This window comes from Hylaeus volcanicus, chromosome 8 (genome assembly GCF_026283585.1).
Source record: "Hylaeus volcanicus isolate JK05 chromosome 8, UHH_iyHylVolc1.0_haploid, whole genome shotgun sequence".
Lineage (NCBI taxonomy): Eukaryota > Metazoa > Arthropoda > Insecta > Hymenoptera > Colletidae > Hylaeus > Hylaeus volcanicus.
In genome coordinates, this window is record NC_071983.1 from 9,412,999 (window position 1) to 9,439,385 (window position 26,387).

The following is a 26,387-nucleotide window of genomic DNA, read 5'->3' on the forward strand; positions in this document are numbered from 1 at the left end:
TACGAAGTTGATCCCTGCCCGGGAGTTCGAAAAAGAGAAAGAGCAAACGTCGTTATAATTTAAGTTCGAGAGTCTCCGGTTGGTCCGACAACAGGTAACTGTGACAGGAACTTTCAGTTACAGCAGCTGGCGTCGACTAAATTTCGTTCGAAGCAAAAAGATGACTGCGAAATCCTCGGCGCCAGCTTGTAAGGAAGGAAACGTTGGTATATCGCAGGATTGTAACAGGAAAATCACGTCCCCCCCCCCCTTCTCCGACTAGACAACTTTGGCCCCGTAGGAAAACTAATTACGAGTTAGCAGAATTTTGTTTCCGTAAAGTCTTTCCCTTTTCCCAACAAATGGAATATAAGTTACGGTTAGTCTCCCTCGGCCAGGAACTTTCACCAAGAATTTTAAGCTCCATTCTCGAAAGCGTAAATACAATTTCGCTTTGTTTAACCATCACGTCGAAAACAGACGTGGCTAAATTGCCACGTTTCTGTCCAAAGTTGCGGTCACTCGGGTTGGTATTTTTCATTTGTTTCAAAATCCACAGAGACGGGTTAAAAACTATCCCATCTTTTGCATAGCTTTACTATTTTATTTAAAGTTTTTCGTTCGTGTGGCGATACTATAAACTAACGCTAAAAGTACAATAAGTGGAATCGGATATGTATAGAAGCCAAAACGCGTTAGCAAGTTGTCGATCTGTTTGAATTTTATTTTTCTCTTATAATCGTGTGCCTCAAAGAGTTAAATAAAAAAATTGTCATTGGGAATTAGAATTTCTCAACGTACATTTGTACGTACATTAGTACATTCGCGACCGGCAGATGTTTTACGTTTCCAATACCGAGCACTGACGATAAATAATAAAATTCTGAAGCTGGACATCGCAAAGTACCGCCAGGGCGAAGATCTAAATTACAAAATAAAAAGATATTTTTATAATTTGTTCATAACCAGGAATAGAATTTGAAGCGACGTGAGTTCATGTCAGCGGTCGGTTTCCAAAGGTAAAAGAACGAAGATCCAGAAGTCTTCCCGTACTTCCGTGCGTTTCGATCGTTGAAGTTTGCCACCGCGCATCGTCTCATTGACTCGGGTCCGCATCAGAAACGAATAAACCCTTCCTCGCAATAGAATTCAGGCTAGAGCCCGTTCCTGAGCAATCCACTCGTTGTAATAGGATTCGTCACGGGCTGTTCATCCCCAACATAACCATTCCCCTCTCCCCGTAGGATTAGTTTCGACGAAGTTACACAGCCACCCCCCCAATCCCAGTCCCAATCTTTCTGGCGCCTGAACACGGTTAATAAGACGACAGCGCTGGAGCGACGACGGCCGAGGATCGAAGATTCATAGGTTACCGGGGAAACCTGGAAAATTCCGAGGGTGGCTTTCCGTCGAGAAGCTTTTCCCCAATCGAAGGCTTCGAGCCGACAGAATCGACGAGCAGAAATTAATCGAGACCGACGATATAAAATATCGGAGATTGTATCTATCGAATTGGGACGTTCTATAATTAGTCGACCGCGGTAAAAACGCGTAATCGAAGCGTCGTGCTCCTAATTAGTCCTTATTTCGAGTGACGCAAATAGAACGCTCGGTATCTCGAAAGGTAAATGCGAAACGAATGCGGAATAACGAGCGCTGAGATTCGGAAGTACGAAGAACGGAGTTGGACCACGAGTGAATCTTCCTCTCGGTGGGAATAAAATTACGGGGCCACTACAAACTGTTTCGCAAGAGATTGGGATGTGTCCGTGGACGAAGTTTGCCCATAAAGCTGTCTGGTAATCCCTTGTATACTCCACGATGGAAACATCCTTCGGGGCACACTCGAGGATTGAACTTCGCTGCATGGACGTTTGCTACCAATTTCCGTCTATTGTAGCAGTCGTGTTCACGTTATACTCCTTTAATATTGCGAAAGGGGAAAGTTTTACCATTCTGTGGAACGGTATGAATATTTTGCGAGTGGCGTTTATGAACTGATGTTTGATGATACAACGGAATTAATGTAATTTGAGAAACACTGGTGGACAGTACTCTTGGCTTACGTCCTAAATTGGAATCGTTCACACTCAATCGTACCTCGGCGCTACACGAATTACGGTTTGCAGCGTTTAGCGCGCAAGCTTAATCAGTTTATGGCTCAGGAAACGCAACATCGAACAATATGGCACGACGTTTAACCGCACGGTATCAGGAACATATCCTGTATTTGCCCATTGCATCGGGTGGTTTATCGTGGCCAGTTGTAATGTTAATTTCGTTTCAAGGGACAGCGTTCGCGAATGCAGCGTGTTTACGAATAAACAAAGCAGATTTAGCAGATCTGAAAAACAAGTGAACGTAAGCTTCGCAAATCAGAACATTTAGAATGGTGATTAAACATTTAGAGTCTCGGAAGAGATATCCGAGAGCAAAGGGTTAAGTGTTGTACCGATGTACTCGTCGAAAAAGTCGTACGGTAGCAAAATAAAAACCGTTAAACTTTATACAATTTTCCTTTCCAATCATCCACCTTCGTTTTGATGAACATTATAGCCTGATCATTTCACCCTGTATTCCCAGGACGGTCTCAAACGCGATTATGCTCGTTCGCGTCCGACCGAGTTAAGAATTCACGGAACGAGGGTCTCGGTTTTAATTTAAAAGGGATCGGGAGGATTAAACATTTCCGAGCGACGGAGTAGAGGTCGATAAGGCATCCTCGAGGAGGGACGAGGGATAAAGTTATTCTCAGCTCCGTCGTCATCCGGCACGCACGATGCTTTGCATGTAAATCTCGGGTAAATGCGATTCCGAGACCAGCGGGGAGGAAAAAGTCATTGCCCTCGAAAGGACGCGACGATGATGTCGTGGCGGTTCATTGGTAGTCCGGGTGGTCTCGAATAAAATCGAGTCGCACTCTAGGAGGGCAGGAGTTAACTCCGTTCGAGTTAAAGGGAGAGTCTGGTCCAGTCAAGGTTCTTTTTCCAATGCGTATCATTTTAAGATACAATTTATTTTTATTCTTGAAATTTTTCTTACATATAAAGGTGCGTTCAGAGAAGAAAATTTGACATTAACGATTCAATTTGAATAACCACATGCATAGATATAGTAGTGGCAAGCGAAGGATTCGGTAAAAATTGCGAGATACCTGGAGTTCTTGAAAAACTTCCGAAACATAAAATAAAAAAAGATTGTTTTATAATATGTACATAAAATGCGGATGAACCTCAGTTGGCAAAAAAAGTTATTAATTGCAAAAATGACGGAAAAAAGTTCGCGGGAAAGGAGCAATAAATGTAAATAAAAATTTCCCGTATGATGAGGAAGCGAATCCCTCTCTATCTATTTTCCCTCTCTCTTTTGAACCATCCATGACCTTTCGTGCCTAAAAAAGCTCTCTCTCCCGATCGGAGATTTTCTATGGATGGCGGTCGACTCGTCCCGTCCGTGCCGTGATTTAATTGACTTTTATCGTACCTTCACCACTTTTTTAGATCGATTCTATTCCATCGGTAATTAGATTTTCAATGTAAATGAATTTGCGGCGGGGGATACGTTCCGTCGACGAAAAGTGGACGAACGGGATTAAAATTTTAATTGCCCGCGTCATATGGACGCAACCACGGTTCGATATGCACCGAATGTAAAATGTTGTACGAGATTGAAATTTGATTAATTGGAAATCTGTTTATTTAGGGGAAAAGGGATCGTTCGATAGCTCTTTGCTTGGGGTTGTGCTTTATCGTTTATCCTGGCACAGTTGTATAGTAACACGCATTGTACAAAAGAGAATTAATCGAGGAAAACGTATTTTTTAAGTGAAAAAGAAATTTTTAAATAGAATTCCTAGATGTACAACATTTAGTTACGCACTGATTGATTGTCGCCGTTATAACGAAGAAAGGGCAAAATAAATTTTAAAACTGCCGGCATTGCATACATATATTTCGATTTATTTTTTTACTGCTCCCAGGTGCAGGGCAAGAGATATTGGAACAATTTAAAATTTTTATTATTGTACTGTCGGATTCCAAGAATTTATTTTACCCCGGTTCGCGACTATTCGCAAAATTATGAAGTCTCTGTCTTTGAAAAAACGGAGATCACGGTGAACACAAGTTCGCAGCGCAAGAAATAAATCTTATCGTTGAGATACCCTCTTAGGATTTCAAGAAAAAGAAATTGCTTCGTGCCGGTTGGCAGTGTCGTTTCGTCCACGGTTGTCCGCCGACGGTTCTTCCTTTCTACGATCTTTCGACCTCTTCGATGGAGAAGAGTAATCGACACTTTCATCGAGGAGAGCTTTTTCTGTGAAGGGTGGGACGAAATTTCGCGAACGCCGTCGACACGTTCCGTTACTTTTCTCTTCTTGGACTTCTTTCTTTGAACGTACCCCTGCATCGTTTCTTCGATATATCGTTCCAAAAACCTATCCAGTGGGAAATGTCTCGCGGTATAATTGAAAGACTGGAAAAATAAAAGCAATTGGCACCTTTATAAATCAAAATAATACCTGGAATGTCCTTCGCCGATCTACACCGTTTATTTTGTGCGTCGCATAAAGATCTAATCGAATCCATTTGCGCCGTGAAATTGAAGAAAGGAATACCAACGATAACAATCTCTCGAAAATAGCATCGTTAACGGCCTACCGTAATCGTAGGGACAAAGAGCTTCCAGATGAAAAGGTTTCCTTATCGCCCCATTTAATGCCAAAAGCGTTAACGCTTCCTATGGGAAGCTCTTTCGAGCTGTTTCGAGTTGTTTCGAGACAGTTCCAGTCAGTGGGGGTATATCTTTTAATTATTCGCGTAGCGGCGAGATTGTTTGCGAGGTTCGGACGTAATTAGTCGGCTCAGTGGTAACGCGACTTTAAAAAGTTGTTGGCGCGAGTGTTGGCCCGCGCTCGCCGCCATTTGTTCCGTTGGCATGATCAAGGGAAATACACTGAGCGAGCGCGCCCTTGCGTTGGAAAAGCAGCTCGACCGCGGGTTATTCTTCCTCGCACAATAACTTTATAAAGCGGGAAACCACGAAGAATCGCCGCAATTAATGTTCCGCGACTGTAACGACACAAGACGCGTAAGTGCGCGCGATAGAACGGCCGTATCGTCGGCTTTGCTTTGTTGCGACCACGGGGAACTTTTCAAGCAGGTTTCCTATACAAGGGTGCTTCAGAATTATACAGACTGTGCAGGTGTACGGACCAGTGGAGTCCGTGAAAGAGAGCAAGTAAACCGTATCGAATAATGTAGTATATAATGCCTTTCTTGTCGGTATCTTCGAAGAAAAGGAGGAGCGTGCGTGCGAGAAGGATTTTTATTATGCAACTTTTCGTTCGCCCATTGTTATTCGGTAACAGAAACAATTCGTAACGGTTTAAATATTTCTCCGTTTGATATTAACTGGTGATACAGGCGAAAAGAGGGCGATTTTACATGAAAGAATGAGTCGAAAATATAGAACAAAAATTTGTCGGCTATCACCGCTGGGACGTGGCATGAAAATTGGAAGGATTTTTATCATGGCTCTCTGACAGCTCGTAGGAAACCTTCTATGGCAAAAATCCTTCTCGTGTATGTTTCTTTTCCCGTAGACTTCGGAAGTAAGAAGTGTCGTCGAGGAAAGGGTAGTTCGCTTTACTCGGAATTATATATTTAGTTTAAAACGAGCGAGTTAAATATTTCACGAACTTCGCAGCTAGACCTTGTATCTGTATTTCTGAAACGCCTTCGGTATTACGTAGAAATATCAGGGAAGCGCTGGTTCTACTGTGAGAAACACGGAAAAGACCACTTTACTCCCGCGGAGGAAACGACGCAGTCACGCTCTCTCTTTTTCTCGAAGATCCTTAAGTCTCGAAGATATCTCGGTTGGTCGTCCCGTGCTCCGAAAATATGGATCTCGAGTTTATCGAACCTTTCCCGGCTTCGCGAACTTGTCAGCGTGGTTCCTCGTCATCCCCTTCGTTGCGCCCGAAAGGAGCGAGCCAACTAAACTCCTCGCTTCGGAGGTTTTCCGTTCGGTCAGAACGACAACGTTCACGGCTTGATTAACCCTGAACGAGGCGAACTCTAAAAGGGGTGTACGCGCACAATGCACTCGACGCGAAGTTTAAAGCGGCTTTCATCGACTCTTTTCGACGAAACCGCATCTGCGGCGGCAAGTTGAATTCGAAACCGCGGCCACCGTCGAGCGATAAAAGAGCGTTATTGGAAAAGTTGCGATTGCCGGTCGTCCAGGCTAGTCGCGAAACACAATTACGCTTAATTTCTGTCGCGTCGCGGGGATCAAAAGTCCCAGCGAGGCAGAAATTTTGCCGACACCCCCCACCCACCTGGCCGCCGATTTCCCCCTCGCTGGTCGCAGAGATTCGCTGGTAAACAATTCTGTCAGGAGGCTGCTGGATATCCAGGCTTTGCGAGCAATTCTCGCGATTCGGTTTCGCCGATTGCGCTACAATGGCGGGAACTGTTTGCCTTGCGACGTTTGTACACGAATTACCGTGCGGTTCGCCGTCCTTCCTGAATGCTTGAACGTCGGATGAGAGGCATTTCTCGGTCGCGTGTGACTGGCGGAAGTCAAGCGAAATAGAATGCCTGATGCCATTAGAGCTATTTCTCCTGTTACGATATTTTCCGAAGCGTTTGAGGAGATCGTTACCAACAGAATCGATTCTTTTATTCGAAACGACATCTGTGATTTGCCAGATCGATTGTACAAATTCAGGTGAATCCATTCGTCATTCACGGGGGCAGTTGACGCACGACACTTTCAAACAAGCTGACACACCGTGAATCAAACCGTTGGGCAGCTTTAATTGGAAACTTAATCGACACACAACGTACATTTATAGATCAGGATCTTGTAATATTTTATACAAAATATATGACCCGTTCATTGTACAAATCGATTTACTCCATAAAACAGAAAGTTGCAACAATACAATACAAACAATAATGTGCATTGTTCCTTTTTTTTTTAAATTCCCTTTATGATATAAAGAATAAAAATAATAAATGAGGTTAATCTTTATTATCCAGGAAAGTCACTATAAAAAGTTACGACTGTATCAAGTGCTTTGACACTCAAATTTAAGATTTCACAAAAAGTGGTGTTATTCGATTCGTGCAGTGAACGGCTCCATGTCGTTCAGATTTGTAGTCAGCTATTAATTGAGTGAACGTATAAATAATTGTAGAAATACAGGTAATGGAAGCTTGGGAAAATCTGTGTTGTTCCGGAAGAAAGGGAAGAGGGATGTATAGTGATAATAAAAATGCCAGAACTTAAGCAATTAGCGGGAAAGTGCGCCTACTCGCGGCTACGCGATAACTCGCACCGCGTCGGGTCGTTAGCATACCGTGTTAGCACGCGATTCATAAACGATTGCCTTTTATGAATATTTAACGCCCGTTGAGTCCATCGGTCACGCGTTTTGTGGAAAATTAACGGTGTATTCTTGAGCAAGATGTGTACGAGACGAAATCGGATAATTTAATCGCTAATTAATGCAACACGGTTTACGATTAATGCGTTTAATATCGCGGCCGTGGATAGCAATGAATACGGAACAATCGCGATAAACAGTATCGGACGCGAAAGCAATTTCCCGCGAGCATGAAATCGTTTAACCATAACTGTTCCGTTGTAAGGCTCGTCGCTGATATCGATATTCCGACGCGCGGAACCGAACGAGTCATTGTTTAAATTTAATCGCTGGATACAGTTATAACGCTCTAACGCAACGCGAAATTGGGTCGTTTCTTGATTATGGCACGATTGCTTATCGATACTTTCGCGAATGAAGTCTTTTTATTAGGATTTTATCTTGATATTTTAATCCACGTCTTCCTGACATTTGTTTAAAAATAGCATAGGTAATTATAGGCTGGAAGAAGAGCACTATTATGGACTGCTAATATATTGTCTATAAAAGGACATTGTATATTGATATTAGAACGAACACTTTTATCAGGTTTTTATCATGACACTACAATCAACATTTTTCCAATTTATTTAAAAAAAGCACTAGTAAGTGTGGGCTGGTGCAAGAAGATAATTATAAAGTGCTAATGTAGTGTCTATGAATATACAACTTAATTTGGTTATGTATCACACTTTGTGTTATACTTACTATTATTGGAAACGTAGCACTTGGAATCTTGAATCAGAAGAATAGTATTCAATAATAATCTCGAATAATTCATCCAACGCATCCAACGCCACTTTTAATCTACTCGTAATTAATAGTTTACAATTTTTATATAAAATAGCATAGACAAAACTTGAGTCTTTCCATTCCCAGAGAAATGAATTCAATTTCAATGAACTTTCCATCGAATTTCACACCAGCTGTAATTCATCGTTGGGATTCTTCTAATGCTCCCTCGATATTTTACGTCCATGTCGGACCAATCCGTCGAAAAATATCTCGAAAACGCGTACTGGTCAGAAGTGATATCGCATTTGAAGAGGGAGAAAGAACGGAAGGACTGCGCGGGGATGTACATACATATACAAGCGCGGCCGGTGCTCGCATTTCGAGCTCTTCCGTTGAATGGAATCCTATGGTGGATCACGGCCGGGAAATACAGGAAATGAAGAGTCATTCAGCCCCGACGTCGCTATTCTTTTTTGGTTTCGATTTTCCTTCGGCTGTTATTGAAGCTCCATTCATTGATTCCAACACGCGATGTTACGCGGCCAATGAGCTCGAGAACACTCGTACCGAAAGAACCAGAATGTCCGTCCGAACAAAGAAAATTCCAGCGAGGCTTTGCGTTTCACGTCAACGTGCGCGTTTTTCCGCGAGGCTCCTATTCGAGCATTTTATTATTTCGGTGCGACTAACACGTGGAAACGCGCATCCCGCGCTAAAAACTCGATAAAGCTTCGAATGAACAGGAAGATTGCAATATGGTCGAATATCTGTAACTTGAAGTCACTTTGAATTGAAAGCTTTTACGAATCTGATAATATTTTGGGATTAATGAATTACCCATTCAAGAACACATAATTTAAAAACAAAAATTTTTGTCCTGGTTCCTCTAGTTTCCAAGTTAGTTAAAAAAACGTTTTTCACCCTCCGCTTTAGGGGCTGTTTTCACCCCTTCAATGTGGACGATTGGCGATGAAAAATAACGCGTGTCAAATATTTTTTTGAGAACTACCTCCCACATAAATCTACCGCCCATTGAATATGTTCCCTTGTAAGCTTTATTCAAACAGATAATTTGAGTCTCCATCCGATACGAAAGTAAGAATAAAGTAGGGCAAAATTAGATGATCCTATGAAGAAACGTTATACAATTTAGTCAAAGAATCAAGATAATTCTTTGATGCAATCTAGAAAATATGTATCAGTCAGTCAGATGAGGAAATTGAGATGTATGATGAAATTGACTATTCATCGCAAATTCGATGCAGAGATGGTTTTATCGAGACTAGTAAGAATTCTCGAAAGGCACTCGAACAGTACCACTAGTATCGATTCGTGTGATTAGCTTCGTTAGCGTAATTCAGGGAACCTACATGGTGGCCAATTATGGACGATCGATGATGCTACGAACGACAGGGGTTGCAAATATTAACGAATCGTAATAGTTGCCATTGCGCGAGGAACAGTTATGCTAACGACAATTACCTATTGCGTTGTTCCTGTCATTTATCAACATTACCTTATTTTACTTGTATCTTTACCAATTGTTTTGCCTAACGTATAACAGGTTTGGGATTGAAATGAACGAACTTTAACTATGTCAAACGTGAAAGAAATATGTCCCGTGGTTATTTTTTCAAGGACCCTTTTAGTACCAGTCCTTTCGAGGAAATTGTGTCTTCGTTTTCGGCCACGGCAATAAACATGTCTTCGAAGACGGAGCACCAAGGTTTCCACGATAAGCCGGGACATCCTCCTGAATGATTCAGGCAGGAGGCAAAAGAAGAAATAAATCCGCAATCGAAGGGTCGCCGTGGACCTGGCGGTAAAACGCCTCGACGAAGATTTAATTTGCGGTTCGCCACTGAGTGGCCAGGCCGACGGAAAATCTCGATCCGCTATTTTTCACCTTCCCTCGTCGTTCTTTTGTTCTTGCGGCTTGCGGCGTTCCGTAGAAATTGGAAACTGCCAAATTTAATAATGGCCGCGTCGACGAACCGCGAATATTCGCGAGCAAAATCGGACTCGCCGTCGCTTCGTTGCATACCAAATTCAATCATACTTTTCTACTTATTGTTCGAACGAGAGGATACTTTCTACGGAAACTTTCCTCTTTCCATATCGTGGAAATTCGGAGCGAATCATCTCACCCTCCTCGAGATAGTTTCATCGCAATCTCTGACGTAATCTTAAGTTGTCTTTGAATCTATAGTTGCTTGCAGTGGACGTAACGCTGTTAGAGGGATCAGTTACGTATGTGATTCGATGCGATTATGTTTGAACGTGTGATAAGAAACATTCATGAGCACATACGCATATTATCAAAGTATTTTTTTTAATACAACGGAGTCCTATTAATTTAGTTTATCGACTGTGACAAGTGTCACGTCAGGTGACTTGAGGCTTCTAAAGAAAAATAATTTTGTTAACCTAGAGATGACCTCATAGCGTCAAGAGTTAATATAAAATTGTCCTACAATTAAAAAGAGAGAACCCAAGTGACCAGAATAAAGTTAATTTGCTTCTTCCTTCCTTAGGCTCAACGTTCCCGGTCGAAACCGTCGCCTGTTAAAAGCGAGAAAATCTGCTACGTTCAAAACTAATGCCGAGAAAGTTTCGTAACAAGGTTTCCAGCGTTTCGCGAATTACACGAGGCACCCAGTTTCAGGTCGTGCGCTCGAATCGTCGGCCACGAAAGTGTTAAAAGCGTCGAATTTTCTGCGTAGAGGAAATTAGACTCCTGCTAGTTGAAGTGTCGGGGTAGTCTCGACTATGCGAGTGGCTTACTTTTCCGAGTCAGACGGCGCGCGCTGTACCGACGGCGTGTAGTAATTGCTAAAAAAAACACGCGGTAATTGCTTTCAATTCTTTTGTGCGCAAGACAGGAGCAAGAAAGCACGTCATGCTCCAAGGGGTGCTTTTACTCGAAAAAATTCAGCCGACGGCCACGCAGGAGAGTTTCTTGACGGATCAAAAGCAGCCGCGGCGCATTTTTCCGAGGGAAATCAATCCGAATGTCTGTGAGCACATAATTGTTAGGTATTTTTAGTTGTTAGGTGTACTTTTAACTGAGAACTGGTGTTCTCCTCAGGTACTACTGACCTTTCGTAAGGAGCTGACTGCACCAACGGACGCAAATATTTAAACCGTTAAAAATACAAGAATATAGTGCTTATTCTCAACACTTGTATATAAGTTTAAAATTCATAAGATATTTCTGTCTGCTACAAAGTTTATATTCCCAAAGTCCTCCACTTCGAAAATATTGCATCAACTCGAGTTATTTCTAAATTCTTTCAGTCCGTTCTTCGGCTAGATTGCCCGCAGAAAAGCATTGTTTTGCGAAAGCTAAGATCAGATCTACGGAAAACTCGAGGGAAATCTGGTAGGGGAGATTTGGTCGTTGTTGAATAGGCTCCTTTCACGGTAGGGAAAGATTGCTACGGACAGACGCGTTGCAAAGCATTTTTGCTAATTGTCTGTCGAGATGGACTCTTGAAACGCCAAGTTTTTCGACAAAGAGAGCACAGCCGGAGCAGCTTCAATGAACGTTTCGTCCTTTGTGCGAGCTCGCAAGAACAAAGGGTATCGTCGGACATCGAAACAATCGTCGGAACGTCTAATTGGATCGCAGACGCAGGAAAGCCGCGCGGGAAACTTAATTGGAGCGTCGCGGGGGACCGAAACGAAATTGGAGGGCGTAATTGCCGAACGAAGGAAAATTCAAGTGTGCAAGGCACGCCTTGGCGAGGAGGTGGGAAATTTTTCGAACCATCCTCGACGAGCATCTCGGCGACCTCTTATCGTCCGTCCCTCGAGCATCGCGAGGGAGAACAAACATTTATCTAACGTTAACGCGTCGCGCCTCTTTTTATCCTTTCATCGAACTTTCGACGCTTTAGAGGAAGGCTCGCGAGCAGTAAAACGCCACGGAATCGATTTACCTTCGGCGCTGGATGTCAAAAGTAGTAAGAACTTGGCTCGACTCTTGCAGGAACTCTCGCAATTTCTCCAAGGAATAGTTGCTTTTGTCGTTCGCCCCCGTTCGTGAGAAAATATACCTCTTTCTTTCGTGGAAACAGTTTCGAGAACTTCGACGCTCGATACTGTTTGACCAACGTGTACAATTCTGCGCGAGAACCTATATCTGGGAAAATTCTCGTGGAACTGCCCTCCCCCGATGTTTGAAAACTATTTTCATGGAAAGACGGCTTCCATTGTCGTACGATATCGCTGAATGTTTTCCTCGCCTCGTTCATGCAATTTTAGTTGAAACACAAGAATCCTCGATTCCATGAATAATGGAAATAATTGTCGTCATTCGGAATGCGTGGGAGAAGGGATTTTGTTTGGAGTACGGGAACCCTTAATTCCATGAATAATGTGCATAATTGGCGTTGTTTGGAATTCGTGGAAGAGAGAGAAAAATAGAAATTAAATTGAGAGTCCAAGATCAAAAATAGGGAAGAATTAAAATTCCGTCAGAAACAGATAGGTAATATATCAGAGATTGAATGGTCGATAGAAGATGTACTAGGCGTTGAGATATGAATCAAAGGAGGATGACGCGATGACGATACCTATAGCTCACGATCATCCATTATTGGCACACGTGCTACTCTCGATGCGACGCGGTCAGAGGATCAGACTGGTTTACACGGTTACACGTATCAAGCCTAATGTTACATCGGTAATCCCTCATTCTATTTGCTGTGATATTTATCTTCGGCGAGCTGTTGCATGTTTATCAGCTTCGACTGACAAAGGTCCTGCGTAGATTACTGCCAACCGTAATCTCCGACTGACCATTTCACAATTTATCTCTCGCGTCTTGTCTTTCGCGCAGATTTATACTTTTTATCGTACAATGTGTTTTCTAGTAAGCCCAAACGCCCCAATCCGTGTAAAAGTTGCTGAGGACGTTTTACTATAGCAGTCCTATATCGTTTATTATTAAATGTGTATAATATAACGAAAGGTTGTACATGAATAAATGTTATTTAAAACTTTAGCTTGTATTCTATCGCATTAAACGAGATTAATTCGATGCGATATCAGCCAAGAACTAACGAGCGATCGTTGCAGGACGAATTTCACTATGGACGACGTTAACTTACAGAACTATGCGAGGAATGGGCCCTGGCGAATAGTCGCGAATGTGTGGAGGGCGGCGGTTCAGCGGGTACGACGCAGGAGGAATCCGAGGATGCGTCGGAAGCCCGGTTCACCCTCAAATATTTGGGCAGTACCCTCGTCGAGACGCCCTCGAGCGAAGAGGCGACGGCGGAAGCCATCAAGACCGTCATTACGATGGTACGTACACATTTTAATCCATCCTCCTTTTTACGATCGCTTTCCTCTCGCTTTTACGGAGGACGTTCTCCTACATTTCTCCTTTCATAGTCTGCGTTCTCAGTGTTTGCAACCACTGTTGAAACCAGATTGCAACTGAGAATGTATAAGGAATTTTCAACCCTTCATTGATTATTTTCAGAAAACATTCTACAGATAAGACCATTGATAACAGTTATAATTGTATATAAATTTAAAGGAAACACCGTAATTTCACCGTAATTTCAGAGGTCAAAAGAGTGCATAATAAATGTGTGGCTAGAAGACTAAGAAAACAAAATATTACTTTTACATTCACACATTTTAAACGATACATAACGAAATAGTACATAATAGTGAAATTTAATTTACATTTCTCGTACGACAAGTAATTAATTCTCCCTTCATCCAAACCTCCCTTCTTCGTTAATAATTTCTCGTTTGAACAATAATTTAGGTAAAATTTATAGAAATTGCGCTCAACTCCGTTTTCAACAACGATGAATTTAAATTACGAGCAGATGGCTTGCCGCTGGAAAATTTATTTCCCATTTCGCTCGCGCGTAACCTAATGAAAACTCTGCTGGATATTATACGGTATACATTTTCCGGTTGTCTCACATTAGGGAAAAAGATGGAAAAGCATAATTATTCATTTTAACGAGTGAGCTCGTACGCCCGGACGTTGTATCGCGTCTGGGGAAAGAAAGGCCGACACTAAAGTGTCGAGTGGATACATGGGGAAACTTTGGTTCCAATCCGTGCGTTTTTCCGCGACGCGAAATTGCGATACGTCATCGGGATCGACAAGAAGACAGAGAAGCGTACAATATTACAGGTAGAATCGCTTTACAGTTGATCGATCGGTGTATCGCTGCGTGTATCCAATTTTGCGCGTTACGAGGGAAATGAAAATCGCTTCTCGGGAGAAAATCGCTTTTCCACGAAGGGTGATCGAGGTGTTTCTGAAAAAAGAGGACCGACGGCTGAAGTCGCGCATAAATCTCCCCGGCGTATAACCCCTGTCGTAGCTGGCTCATTAATTTCTCGACGAAGTAAACTATGGAGCCTGGATAAGGTCGATAAAGGTTCTCAGCTCTCTGGTTGAAAGTTACCGCCGACCACTACTGCGGTCGACGACGAATTTCCCTCTGAAACAGTGGTTCTTAACCTTTCTTCGACCCTCTTCGTTGAAACACGTAGCCAACTAAGGGATTACATTGTTCTCTTCTCGACGATCATTATAAGAAGATTCCCCGTGCAATGAAACAAACTTATCATCAGACGACTTTTCCATCCACTAAATACGTAACTTTCCAGCAACTTTTCATCGGTTTAAATGAATTAATTCGGTTGTACTGGCCTCGCTAACCACGAACTTATAGTTGTATAAACCTTTCTACTCCATTATTAATCAGGGCTTTCGTTGACCGTCCAGTAATCGCGTTTGCGTTTAAACCGTACTTTTTCGATTTATTTCATGTAAAGGGACTTGGCAAGTACGTTCCTCGTGTTAAACTCTTTCAGAGGTGACTTGTTCCAGGAAAAGAGGATGATCGTCTTGCAGTTTCGTAGGACGTCCGCGATTAAAGCGGATTCGCGTAATCTTCGGGCAAGTTAATTCGTTAAATACGGCGTTTAGTTCGCCTGAGGTTCGCTGCTGCGTTACCATAAAATACCACGCGGAGTCCACCGTTGCTTCACGGGAAGATATTCGGTTACTGAAAACGGAATTAAACCTTCTTTCTTTTGCTTCGAGCCCCGCTGCACTGGTAATCCAATAATCCTTCCTATTACGAAAACATTTCCCCCGCGAGGGCGAATAACAGTGCGCTTCGTCGGGATAAAAATGTCTCAAGAAAATTCAACAGCGGATAGCACAAACATGAGATTTAAAAACTGGATCGAAAATTGAATATCAAATATTTCGAATAGCAAAATAAAACTAATATTCATTTGTGCGTGTAACGTATACAATTTTCATACAAAATAGAGAAATATACGTCTTGCCTACGGAATCCTATGTTGCATTGACAGTGCCCATTTAATGGCAACGTTGAAACGCTTTCGATGGAGTTGAGAGTGTTGTTACACCCGGAAACGTTTTCCGCGGAACAGGTACTTCCGTTACTTCTAAGAGTCGGAGCTTCTCGTCTCGAAAGCCTCATGCTGGCTTCTGGCGTGTACTTGAATCACAGTCATTCAAAAAACACAATTGCACACTACAATGTTACCAATCCATGTCCCTAAATCTCACACGATACCAGAAGAAAATAAAATGGTGTTTTTAATTTTTATAGAAAAATAGCAGTGAAACTTCTAAAGCAATACGTAATCAATAATTACAGTAATATGTATTAAATCAATCAAAATTTTAAGCATCTATTACCATATAACTTCGTTTTAAGTTTCAACAATGTGTCGAGTGGATGAAGTACGAGGAATGTAGATATTCATGGTACTCTTTTCACATCGCAGGCAAAAGCGAGCGGAAAGAAGCTGCAGCGAGTCTCTCTAGCAGTGAGTTTAAAGGGTATCAGAATGACAGACCTCGCCACGGAAGAAGATCAGCTACAAGTATCCATATACAGGTACGTACGAAACGAGACAGACTCGCGAACGTGTATCCAAGACGTTTCCTGTTTGGCGAAACGCGTTCGCGGACGATTGAGGTTGTAATCCAACGTAACCGTGTTCGTTGCTGCGTTGTAAATTTTCCTCCAGTGTCGGCGAACATAATATTCGATATTTCAGGTAGAACGTAGCTGAAATCTCGCGCAACGATATCGACCAGCAAACGAAACGCGATTCGATTCTGGTTACGGAATATTATTTTATTCGCTATAGCAAAAGCTCGATTTATCGAACGGTTGCTTCAATATTTGATTCGGCATCGAAACGAGTGTTTATATAATTGTTATTTTATTTTTCACAGTCATGTTCGCGCCATCAAAAAATTAATCTCAAAAATAATTAAAGGGAGTGGTTCAATTAACAAGCGGATTAAAGTTTTATTTCTACATCGCGCAGAGATTTTTGTAATATTTAATTGAAGTTTGTATGTACGCATTTGTATGAGGCATTGGTGTTACATTTTATTGCCGTGTACACGATATTTTTTTGCGAAACGTACCGTAATAAAGCGTTCCTTGCTAAGAACAGCAATCCAGATGGGTTAGTTACACTTGAATGTGAAATCCCACCGGTGAATACGGTAGTTCCCTATTGTTCGCGCCACCGGCTTTGTTCTGTTATAATACACCCGAAAAGCGTTCAAGTGGTAACGAGAAATTTTACGGTTTGCTGGAAAAAAAGAAGGAAAGTGGTAACGATCCTGGCTATATATTTTCTTAATCTCACGGTATCCGCGGGCTTCGCTGTAACACATCGACGCTATTAATGCCGCCTTAATTAACCAGACCATAAAAGCGGCCACAGTTTAAACGCAATTAAGGCGCGAGATTTAGTATCGAGGAGGGTTCTTTTGATTCAGTGTGGTTCCACGGGCGAGAAATTTCGCGGTTCCCTCGTTCTTACGTTGCGATGTCTGTAAAATTTGCCTGCGTTAAATTACATTCGATCGTCAATAACAACCGAACGCAAGTCTTCACTTTTTCAAAAACGGAACGTTGATACTTGTTTCCATCTTTTTACGCGACCCACCAAGTCCGAAACAGCGACGTGCAAAGTTGGATTCGGGCTTGTTAATTTTGTGCGTTTCAACGTTCCAAGCTCTGGTCCGAGGTAGTTTCTACGAGTGCTTTCAGGGAAACTTCCCTTCATTGTAATCCCTCTGTTACGTAACCAACGGAAATTCCCGACGTTCTCGCAGACATGCTCTTTCGAGGGATGAAAACGATCTACATATTACGAGCAAGTGTATCTATGGACAGTTTATGCTTTCTGCCAGTGTCCGTCGTTTAGGCGACTGTTAGGTGATCGCGCCACGGAACATTAATTTCTAGTGTATAAATACACGAGTTTGGGGAGGAATGTTAAGACAACATTCTCTGACGCATTATCGTAAATTATACAGTAGCGATCTAGGCAGTGCGATTGCAGAGATCTACTTAAAGACCAAAAGAGACTGTAACGCAACGCTGGAGACAATTTACACGGATACATTTACATGTATTGGATACATCAGCAGTCAATCGATTAGTTTTTAGTTTAATGGTAGCCTTTTGAATTGCTTTCAGAATCTCTTATTGCTCGGCGGATGCCACCCACGATCACGTGTTCGCGTTCATCGCGACAAATTTGAACGAAACGATGGAGTGTCACGCGTTCCTCTGTCCGAAAAGAAAAATGGCGCAAACGGTGACGCTAACGGTGGCTCAAGCCTTTAACACGGCTTACGAGGCTTGGCAGCTGTCCCAGGCCGATCCTAGGATCCATCACGCCCAAGATAAGAGTCCTTCGTTAACTGACGACAGAAGCGGTAGGTAAATTAATCTCTTTTGTCATGCTTTGACCAGGGCCGCGACGGGGGCGGAAAGACACCCCTAAGAGCAGAAAATAATTTAATCACTTCAACACTTTACCCATCACGAAATATGTAGTATCATAGACTTTTCATATATAGTTGTACATGAAATCATCAGACAGAAATCATATTACAAGTACAAATTTTCATACTTTTCCCTTTTTTGTGCTTTCTATACTCGCGGACAGTGATGTCTTGTTAATTTACTTCGAGGTTTTCTCCAAAAAGTTAGGATGAAAATGTCTGTATTAGATGTAGAAATCAATTCTCATTACATTTATTTCATGTTTCCAAATCAATTCGTGATTGTACATATATACATGTGGGAAGTTTATTCATCAATTATCAAGTTTAATTAGACTTCTTCGATAAATATAGAGGGCACGAATACTTACGGGACAGGCTGTAGTTGTAATAACAGTTATGAACCAGGGTTATAAATGCACGAATGCAAAAGCAGACGATTAATTTCTACACCTAATAAATCAGTGAAAAACACAGTTTTGCTTTCGACGTGAAATAGCCTGCCACGGTCCTAGCTCCGACGATTGAATCGAACGTCGAGTAGAAAGTTCTCTCGACAGCTTTTAATGCCTTTGACGCGACGATCTCGCAAAAATAACTCCCTGTCCAAAAGTAAGTTTAATCCTGCGCCGCTTGATCTGCCATATAAAAAGGTACAACGTCGGCGTCGATGCGATGCGATGCCCGTGTGGCCGAGCACTTAACTCCCCGAGAGTGCGGATATTGCGGAGAGCTTCGGCGAAGGTTACGAGTGCGCCACAGGAAATTGTCCGGTAATATTAAACTTCATACTGGCCGGCAGGGAGCATTACGGAAAACTAGGACAATTACAACCGGTCTGTTCCCTTCGTTTGCCCAGACACTGCTGACCGAGCACATTTGTTTCAAATGGAATTAGCCGCGATTACTCTTGACGAGCAAATAATTACGTGCCAAACTATGAGAAAACTAGATGGAACATAATTCGGCGCGTTCTCGAGATGATCGTTAAAAGCAATCCGCATAAATTATAGAGTGGAAGGGAATCTCCTATCGAGCAATTGAATTAATTAAATAACATCGGCCCTCCGTGTTCGCGAACGCCCATCGCTTAAATTAGTTTATTCAGGAACGGATGGTAAATACATTTTCGAAGGCTCATCGTTTCGGGTGTAAGCAAACAGAGTTTTCCTATCGGATAGCAGAAATTAATTGAAAAAATGAATTCATAGGTCTTTGGTATTTACATCAAGCCGTCGACTTCGTGCGCGACTAGTTACTACAATTATTGCGACCCACGTTAAAATGATCGAATTATAGAAATGGACAATCCGAGAATGATCTCTGTTGAAACCTATTGCAGATTAGTGTTATTCATTCGTTCATATAAATGTGTATTTATTGGCATAGAGATTATTGTTTAATACGTACGTATGGAGAGTTTGATACAGGAATTTACCTTGTAAAAAGATTCGTGGTGTTCTTCGTAATGACGTGTTTATGCGAAAATAAAATGAGTTCAAAAATTTGAATAAATGTGCGTAGATGAAAAGAGATATGTATTACTTGAAATGTGCATCGCGCTCTGTGTATCTTGTCAACTGTAAACTTGATGGACTGCGAGGAACGAGCACTCGCCTAATACAAATATCCTGACCCATTCGTCGAATGAATACGAGTGATGCGACGCGTTCACGACGTGCCTGGGGGCATTTTCCGCAAATGTTCCGGACGCGATAGGGTAAATAATCATCAACGCATGGGTAATTAATGAGCCTGCGCCATTCCACGGTTTCGTAGGATGAAACGACTCGAAGCTACCAATTAGCGGCAAGCTAGAAATCAGTGCCGGTGCGCCGAAGGTCCTGTTTCCTCGTTATAGGGACTCTTCGAGATTGGTATTCATGTGGGCCGGTAATGAAAGTGTATCTAGGAAACCCTATCGCACAGCTGCCGTGAGTGGTTTCATTTCACGATTTACGCAAATGGGAATTCGACTCTGTTGTTTACTCGGCGCCCGTTAATGTACTGTACTCGTGCGCGAGCAACTCGTTCGCGTAATGGCCATTTAATTACCGCGATTCTTTCGCAGAGAACGGCGAGAAGGAGAAGAAGGACGAGGACGCGAAGTCCGTGGACAAAGTCAACGAGCAGAACAAGCGCAGCGATCAGCGATGCAACGCTAACGACTCTCAGAAGAATCTTCTAATCGATCTGTCGAACGAGACTAATAAATCTGCGGGAAACTCATGGGTGAGCGACGAAAAGGAAACGAGTGTCTCCCGCGTATTGCAATTAAAAGCATCACAGCGATTAAAAGTTGTCAGATCCTTTAGAAATCCTGAATGATAGCATGTTATGGTTTGAACTGGACAAGAATAGACGTACAACCGTAAACTGAGCAATTTCTTGCAAGGAAATAAATCAGAAATATAGAATATAATTTTTCTATACGAGCCTTCGTTTCCGAGGGAATCAATTTTGAAGATCTTTGAGAGGCTCTGACTACTGGGGCGTCTGACCGTTACTGGACGAATCTACTTTCATCCGCGTTCGCAAACATTCAAGGGGATATTGTCTGGTTTTCATCGATATAAATGATCTAATCAATCGTGACCGTTTAAAGAAAAGGTTACTGCATATGTAGATCGATATTTACGAACACCAGAGCAAGTGGAAGAAGCCAGCAATGGTCAGACATGCCCGTCAAGTCGCAAACGTACCCTAACGAATACAGATTTTCTCGAAAAGGAAGACTCGTACGTAAAGATTACATTCAACATTTGTTATTTATTTTTACCTACGTAATCGATGTACCACGCAATCGAGTGTCTTCCGTAGTATTACTTTGTGTTGTCCTCTTACCACTATTATTATTCTTCTGCTACTTTTAAAAGTTTTCATAGGACCAAAGCGATAAATTTCATGTCAAAGAATTTCTTTGCCAGAACCTATCTCGACTACGTTTCTTTTGAGTCGAGTATTATACTAAACGTTCCAAGAAATGATGCATCGTGCATGCTCGTCGGAACCTACGTAAAGTCGAACGGAAGAGTTCCCTTTGAACAGAAAGTAATTTACGACATTTTCAGGTCTGCTTCGAGGAGGAGACAGGGTCAGACGGTAAGAAGATACCGAAGAAGAGCGCAACCAGTATTCCCATGACGACTTTGAGGCACACGACGACGCCGACGTCGCACCACGTTGTACCGAGGCCAACGACAGGGTTCAAAATGCAGAACGCCTGGGGTGAATCGAGATCCGTGGATTTGATGTGCTCGTAGCAGGCATAGCCCATGGCCGATAGCTTTCGCGACGTGCCATTGATCACTGGCTTGTGGAAGCACCTGTCGAATAGCGGCCAAGCGAAGAAAATCCACCAATAATAGGCTAATCGTTATCGCCGAACTCCTGCGAAGCGCTCTGAAGACTTCTTGAATGGAACTGGATGGGAAACGTTGGGGAGGACATCCGATTCGGAACGCGCCAATTTGTGTAAACGAGCTAGTCGAGCGTTTCCAATCTGGGAATACCTGACCATACTCTCCGATGACGACACTTCTTCTTCTTTTGTGATGAGACTTCACCGAATACGCTTATCCATATTTTGCGAGTATCACGGGCTCAAAGGTAGAATACGCGGTGTAATGTATAGATGTATGTATGTCTCGCGATCTTTTCGACGCGTTTATCGTCCTCGAAGAACGATCGATGATCGAGCCGTGCTCGAGACGACCAATGAGATCGATGGGAAAATGAGTCAGATGTTCACAGCCAGGAAGTGGGAACAATTTTCACAATGTATACCTTTTGTATAACGCGTCTATCCGTGCCAATTCTTTCACATACACGTTCACAAATACACAAACACACACAGACACACACATATCGTACACATCTTTGTATCCACTATATCATGTGCGTGCAATTAGACGAACTTTGACTACTTTTAACGATATACAAAGAGCTTTTCTTTTCGAAGGATTTCGATTTCGCGTACGTGGAGCAAGTATATTAATTAAAGAACGAAACGATTATCGAATCGTCCGATCGTCCACGTCGAAATAAACAAGGATACTCTTCGTGACTTTTAAGCGAACCTTTCTTACCGTTAAATAGCTGGGCTATTTTCTTAGTTGGACGTTTTAAACGAACTCATTTTCAAGCGAAAGGAACATTTTAAGCGTAGATTTACGATTAGACGTTAACCGTAGGACGTACCGATAGTACATTTGATGTTGATATCGCTTCGCGCATTGTAATTTTTAAGGGAGAACCATGTTAATCGACGCCGTTCGTTTTTTTCTTAGAATGATAAAAGTGGATATCGATTTTGTCCTTTCTGGCACGCTATAGAAAGTAAGGGTCGAAGTCGTGGTCTTTATAGAATTAACGAAATAGCTCGATTCGATGATTAGGAGAACGTGTTGGTGTACGTGTCAAAGCGTATATCCATTTAGCCGTCGAGATTTTAACATAATTTATCCCGTAAGGAGTTTCTGTTTCTTGCGTAAAATGTATGGTTCGATGCATCGCGAACCCAATACGGTACATTTTACCCAATGATGTAATTGTTAAGTGAAAATATCGTTTTCAAGTTATGCGTTAAATCATTTAATCGTTGTTATTGTTATCTCCGAGCGTAGAATTCTTTAAGCAAACTGTTTTCTTGGTTCGGAGGAATATAATGCGTTTTGATTCCTCGGTACGCGTCCATGTACTTTTTAATTCTTGATACACGGCGAGCGGCCAACCGCGATCGTTTCCGAACAACTGTAGCCATAACGAGCATGGAAATTGAAAATTCGCGAGATCGTATCGCTCTTCACTTTAGCGTAGTCGGCTACTTTGGTAGAAATGTTGATTAGGTGGGTAGATTAACGGGATGCTATAAAAATCATTGATGTTCGCGACGTTTACGTTTTGCTTCCGAACGTATGTTAACGACGTCGGTCGATCGATAGCCAATTATTGCATTTGCAGTTGAAATTATTCGATTTCTTCGACCGTGAATCGAGTTAGATGATAATTCGGGTTCGCTGTCGAAATGTTGTTTTTATCGTTTAAGAATGCCATGAATACCGGAATATTTTGATCGACGCTTCGTTGACGGAAATCAATAACAATTTTGTACGGTCATGATTCGATCGGTGGGGTGGATTTTCGTGAAACGGAGTTCACCTAATATCGCTAAGTGTTAGAACGTAAGAAGTACACGTGAAATACACGAATACATATCTAAGCTGTGTTTTACTGTCGAATGCTATTCGATTTTTATTCGATTGACCCTGAAAATCGAGTTAACTTGACCTAACATTCCCTAAAATTTCGCGAAAGCGCGAATCTTCGCAAATTAATTGTTTGCACCCTTTTATTGATCTTTTGCCTCGCAGGAACATTTCCGTACCTCTACAAAGACTTTAAAGATGGCGACAGGTGTCAGCTCCAAACATAGAATATCGAATAAAAATAATAACTCGTCGAAGAAAGGATATCTGTCGATCGATAACGATCGCTATCACGACTTCCCCTCTATTTAAACAACATTCTGTCATATTTGCGTTCGTATTTTGCAAAGAAATTTACTCGATAATCTTGCTGGTTGCCATTAGGTCCGATAGATGGAAACGTTTGTACAAATATCTTATCTCGAAATTAACCGTGTCCGATACACTTTTTTCTTAATGTTTCTAAAGATTTTCCTTTTTGTGGAATAGACCTGCACTCGCTATGTAATTACGCACCTACGTTGTTTTAACACTCGAGCTCGCAAAAAATCGCGAACTCGATTACAGATTAATCGAGACCGTGCTGATATAAAAATGTAAAGCAAGATTTTCGTTTAAGCAAAACTGGAGCAGGCTAAGTTGAAATATGTGTGCAAGCTTAGCCCTCGCGATACGTCAATACATCCTCGGGCCATTCAAGAGCCGCCGAACAGTGACTAAAGCTATGCAAAGAGGAGGGCGTTAAAGCAGAAATGTTTCGGGGTTACTGCATACAGGGTGAGTAAACGAGCGCGTTTCAGGCGAAGAAAGTGAGACGTGGCTAATAAAACGGTGGTACGAAAAGAGAAGAAAACTGTGGCACAGGATAGAAAGGGCTGCCACGTCAACCGGAACAGAAAATAATCTACTTTTCTATGTAACTGGGTGCCTTTCGGTGCCTCGGATGCCCCAGATGCGAATTCATATTTGGGACAATATTTTCAGAGCTAGTCGCAACCCTTCCACGTTCTCCCCAGTACCCAAAATAAATGTTTCACGATCAAGATCGGAATTGGACAAATATTATTTCCGAACAGTGAACAGAAAGTTTCAATACGTCACTTTTATGCCAATTTTGTTAACGTTCGATCGTTAACGTATTCTGTTTCAGAATTTTTAAATATTTTTGTTAAAATTGCATTTCGAGAGCCCTACTTTCCTTGTTAGCAAAATGACATCTTCGAGAGAGGAACAAATGAAAATGTAGAAAAACGCAGTTGCTACACTTTTTAATTAACAAGCTGACCCGAAGCTGTTCTCTCCTCACGTTTTCTGATATTTCCGCAGGTTATATCGCCGCACGCGTGTTCGTACCTTCGTGTCCATTCTACCAAACACGAAAAATACCCTCGGAGAGGTTTGTTCGGCACGATAAATGGCCCAGTTCCAATTAGTTGGACAAAGATAGAACGCGAAATTTTTTCAAGGAAGAAGCGTATTTTCTTCGGTGCTTTTTCACCGGAATAGTTTCCAAGCGATTACCAGCTCATATATCTTTCGCGTGACACGCAACGGGCTACTTCAACCCCTCGGCTGCCCCCCTCGCCAAGCAGCTCGGAAGTAATTTGCTGTTGCTCGCGCGCTAGCTGCTTAAACGGAAGAAGATTGCGAGGACGCGAGCAGGGCGAATAGAAACGAGGGAATTTTCGAAGACTCGAACGCGGCCGAAGCTTATTTGATGAGACCAACGTTGAAAAGCCAGGACTTCCAGGAAATTACGAGGGTGAAAACGGTAGTGGAAAAAAGGAACGTTGAGGACGACCCCACCTCCTCTGGGAGCATCGCAATAATGCCACGGCCTCGAGTTCTCGTCGTTTTATTTCCCAGATTCGCTGGAAAATTTTTATCGAACCGCGGGCTCGCCTTATGAAACGTTCGTTTAAACTTTAGAACTTTAATAAAATTCAATGCATAGCAGACCAGAGAAAGAGAGAGAGAGAGAGAGAGAGAGAGAGAGAGAGAGAGAGAGAGAGAGAGAGAGAGAGAGAGAGAGAGAGAGAGAGAGGGGGGGGGGGGTGGATGCTGCGAAAGGACGGAAACTTTTGTACGATTCTCTCCGCTGAACTGCAAATTCTATGCACCTACATAAAACAGTGGAATTTATGGTTAAAATGAAAGAAAGTAAGGGTGGGTTCAAGGGTGGGTGCATGGAAGGTTACGAGAGGATTTACAATCCTCAGAGAAGTTTGCATTTCAAAAAATTTAGTTACATTTGAAATGTGTTGTCTGAGTGAAACTAAGAGAGCTTCAATTTCAACGAAATTCCCAACATCGGTGAAAATAGCAGAGTGATCTATAATGGCGCGTGGACAGGAAACATGATGCAATTAATTATGTAACATACCAGTGTACGATTAAGAATTTTTATCACAGTATTTTATCAGTACGACGGAAATTCTCGTTAAATTTATCTACGATTCCGATATCCATTGAAAAATGGAAACACCAGAGCGATATAAATATTTTCACATCGCTTTTCACCGTACTTGTTATTTCCGTCCGTCTTCCAACCGTTTCTTTCTCTCGTGGATTTGACGGTTTACTTCGTTAAAATAGGAGTTGCTCCAACGAACGATGAAGCCTCAAAGAATTAATCTCGTCTCCGTCTCGAATGAAACGATTAAACTTTTCAGCCCGGGATTTACTTGGATCGCTAAAGTCGATGAGCAGTTAGATACCTATCGAGGATTGCCGAAGCCATTGAAACGAGAGTGGATATCGAGAACCGGCCGAACGATTCCCTAAAACTTTCCACCAGCCAGCTTCCAAGGAAGAAATTAAATTTCCGTTCCTTATCGTTCTTGCTGCCAGTATCGCGCGAATTTCCCAAGAAGTACGAACTTCGCGAAACTCGATGGACGAACGGTTTCGCCTTTGTAACGATAAGGCTTCATTGTGTTACTTCGTTCGTGCTATCAATGCGCGCTCATGCTACCTTTTGAGTCCCGGCACGCGAAGCTCTTTGTGCGTTCAAAACAATTCGTTTCTCGCGGTAAAAATACGCACTACGCTAGGTCGGTTTTGTCGAACAATTATGCTCGTTAAAAGTTTTTCAAAGGATTTTCCGTCGCGCGTACGTGGGAACCAGACATTGAGCATTCTGTTCGCATAATATGTTCGTTTTCAACGGAGAAAAAGGGAATATTATACAGTT

General features: G+C 42.3%; 1 protein-coding gene across 2 annotated transcripts in view; it reads left to right on the top strand.

Annotated features, from left to right (window-relative positions):
• The window catches only part of LOC128880978 (low density lipoprotein receptor adapter protein 1-B-like), a 59,796-nt gene extending 36,588 nt beyond the window's left edge, over positions 1 to 23,208 (top strand). For both annotated transcript variants that reach the window (XM_054131599.1, XM_054131598.1), the window contains exons 2-6: positions 13,266 to 13,459; positions 15,956 to 16,068; positions 17,677 to 17,918; positions 20,059 to 20,219; positions 21,059 to 23,208. In XM_054131599.1, the coding sequence (XP_053987574.1) occupies positions 13,266 to 13,459; positions 15,956 to 16,068; positions 17,677 to 17,918; positions 20,059 to 20,219; positions 21,059 to 21,250 (902 nt within the window). In that variant the 3' untranslated portion in view covers positions 21,251 to 23,208. The remainder of the gene's footprint in view (positions 1 to 13,265; positions 13,460 to 15,955; positions 16,069 to 17,676; positions 17,919 to 20,058; positions 20,220 to 21,058) is intronic.
• The last annotated feature ends 3,179 nt before the right edge of the window (positions 23,209 to 26,387 follow it).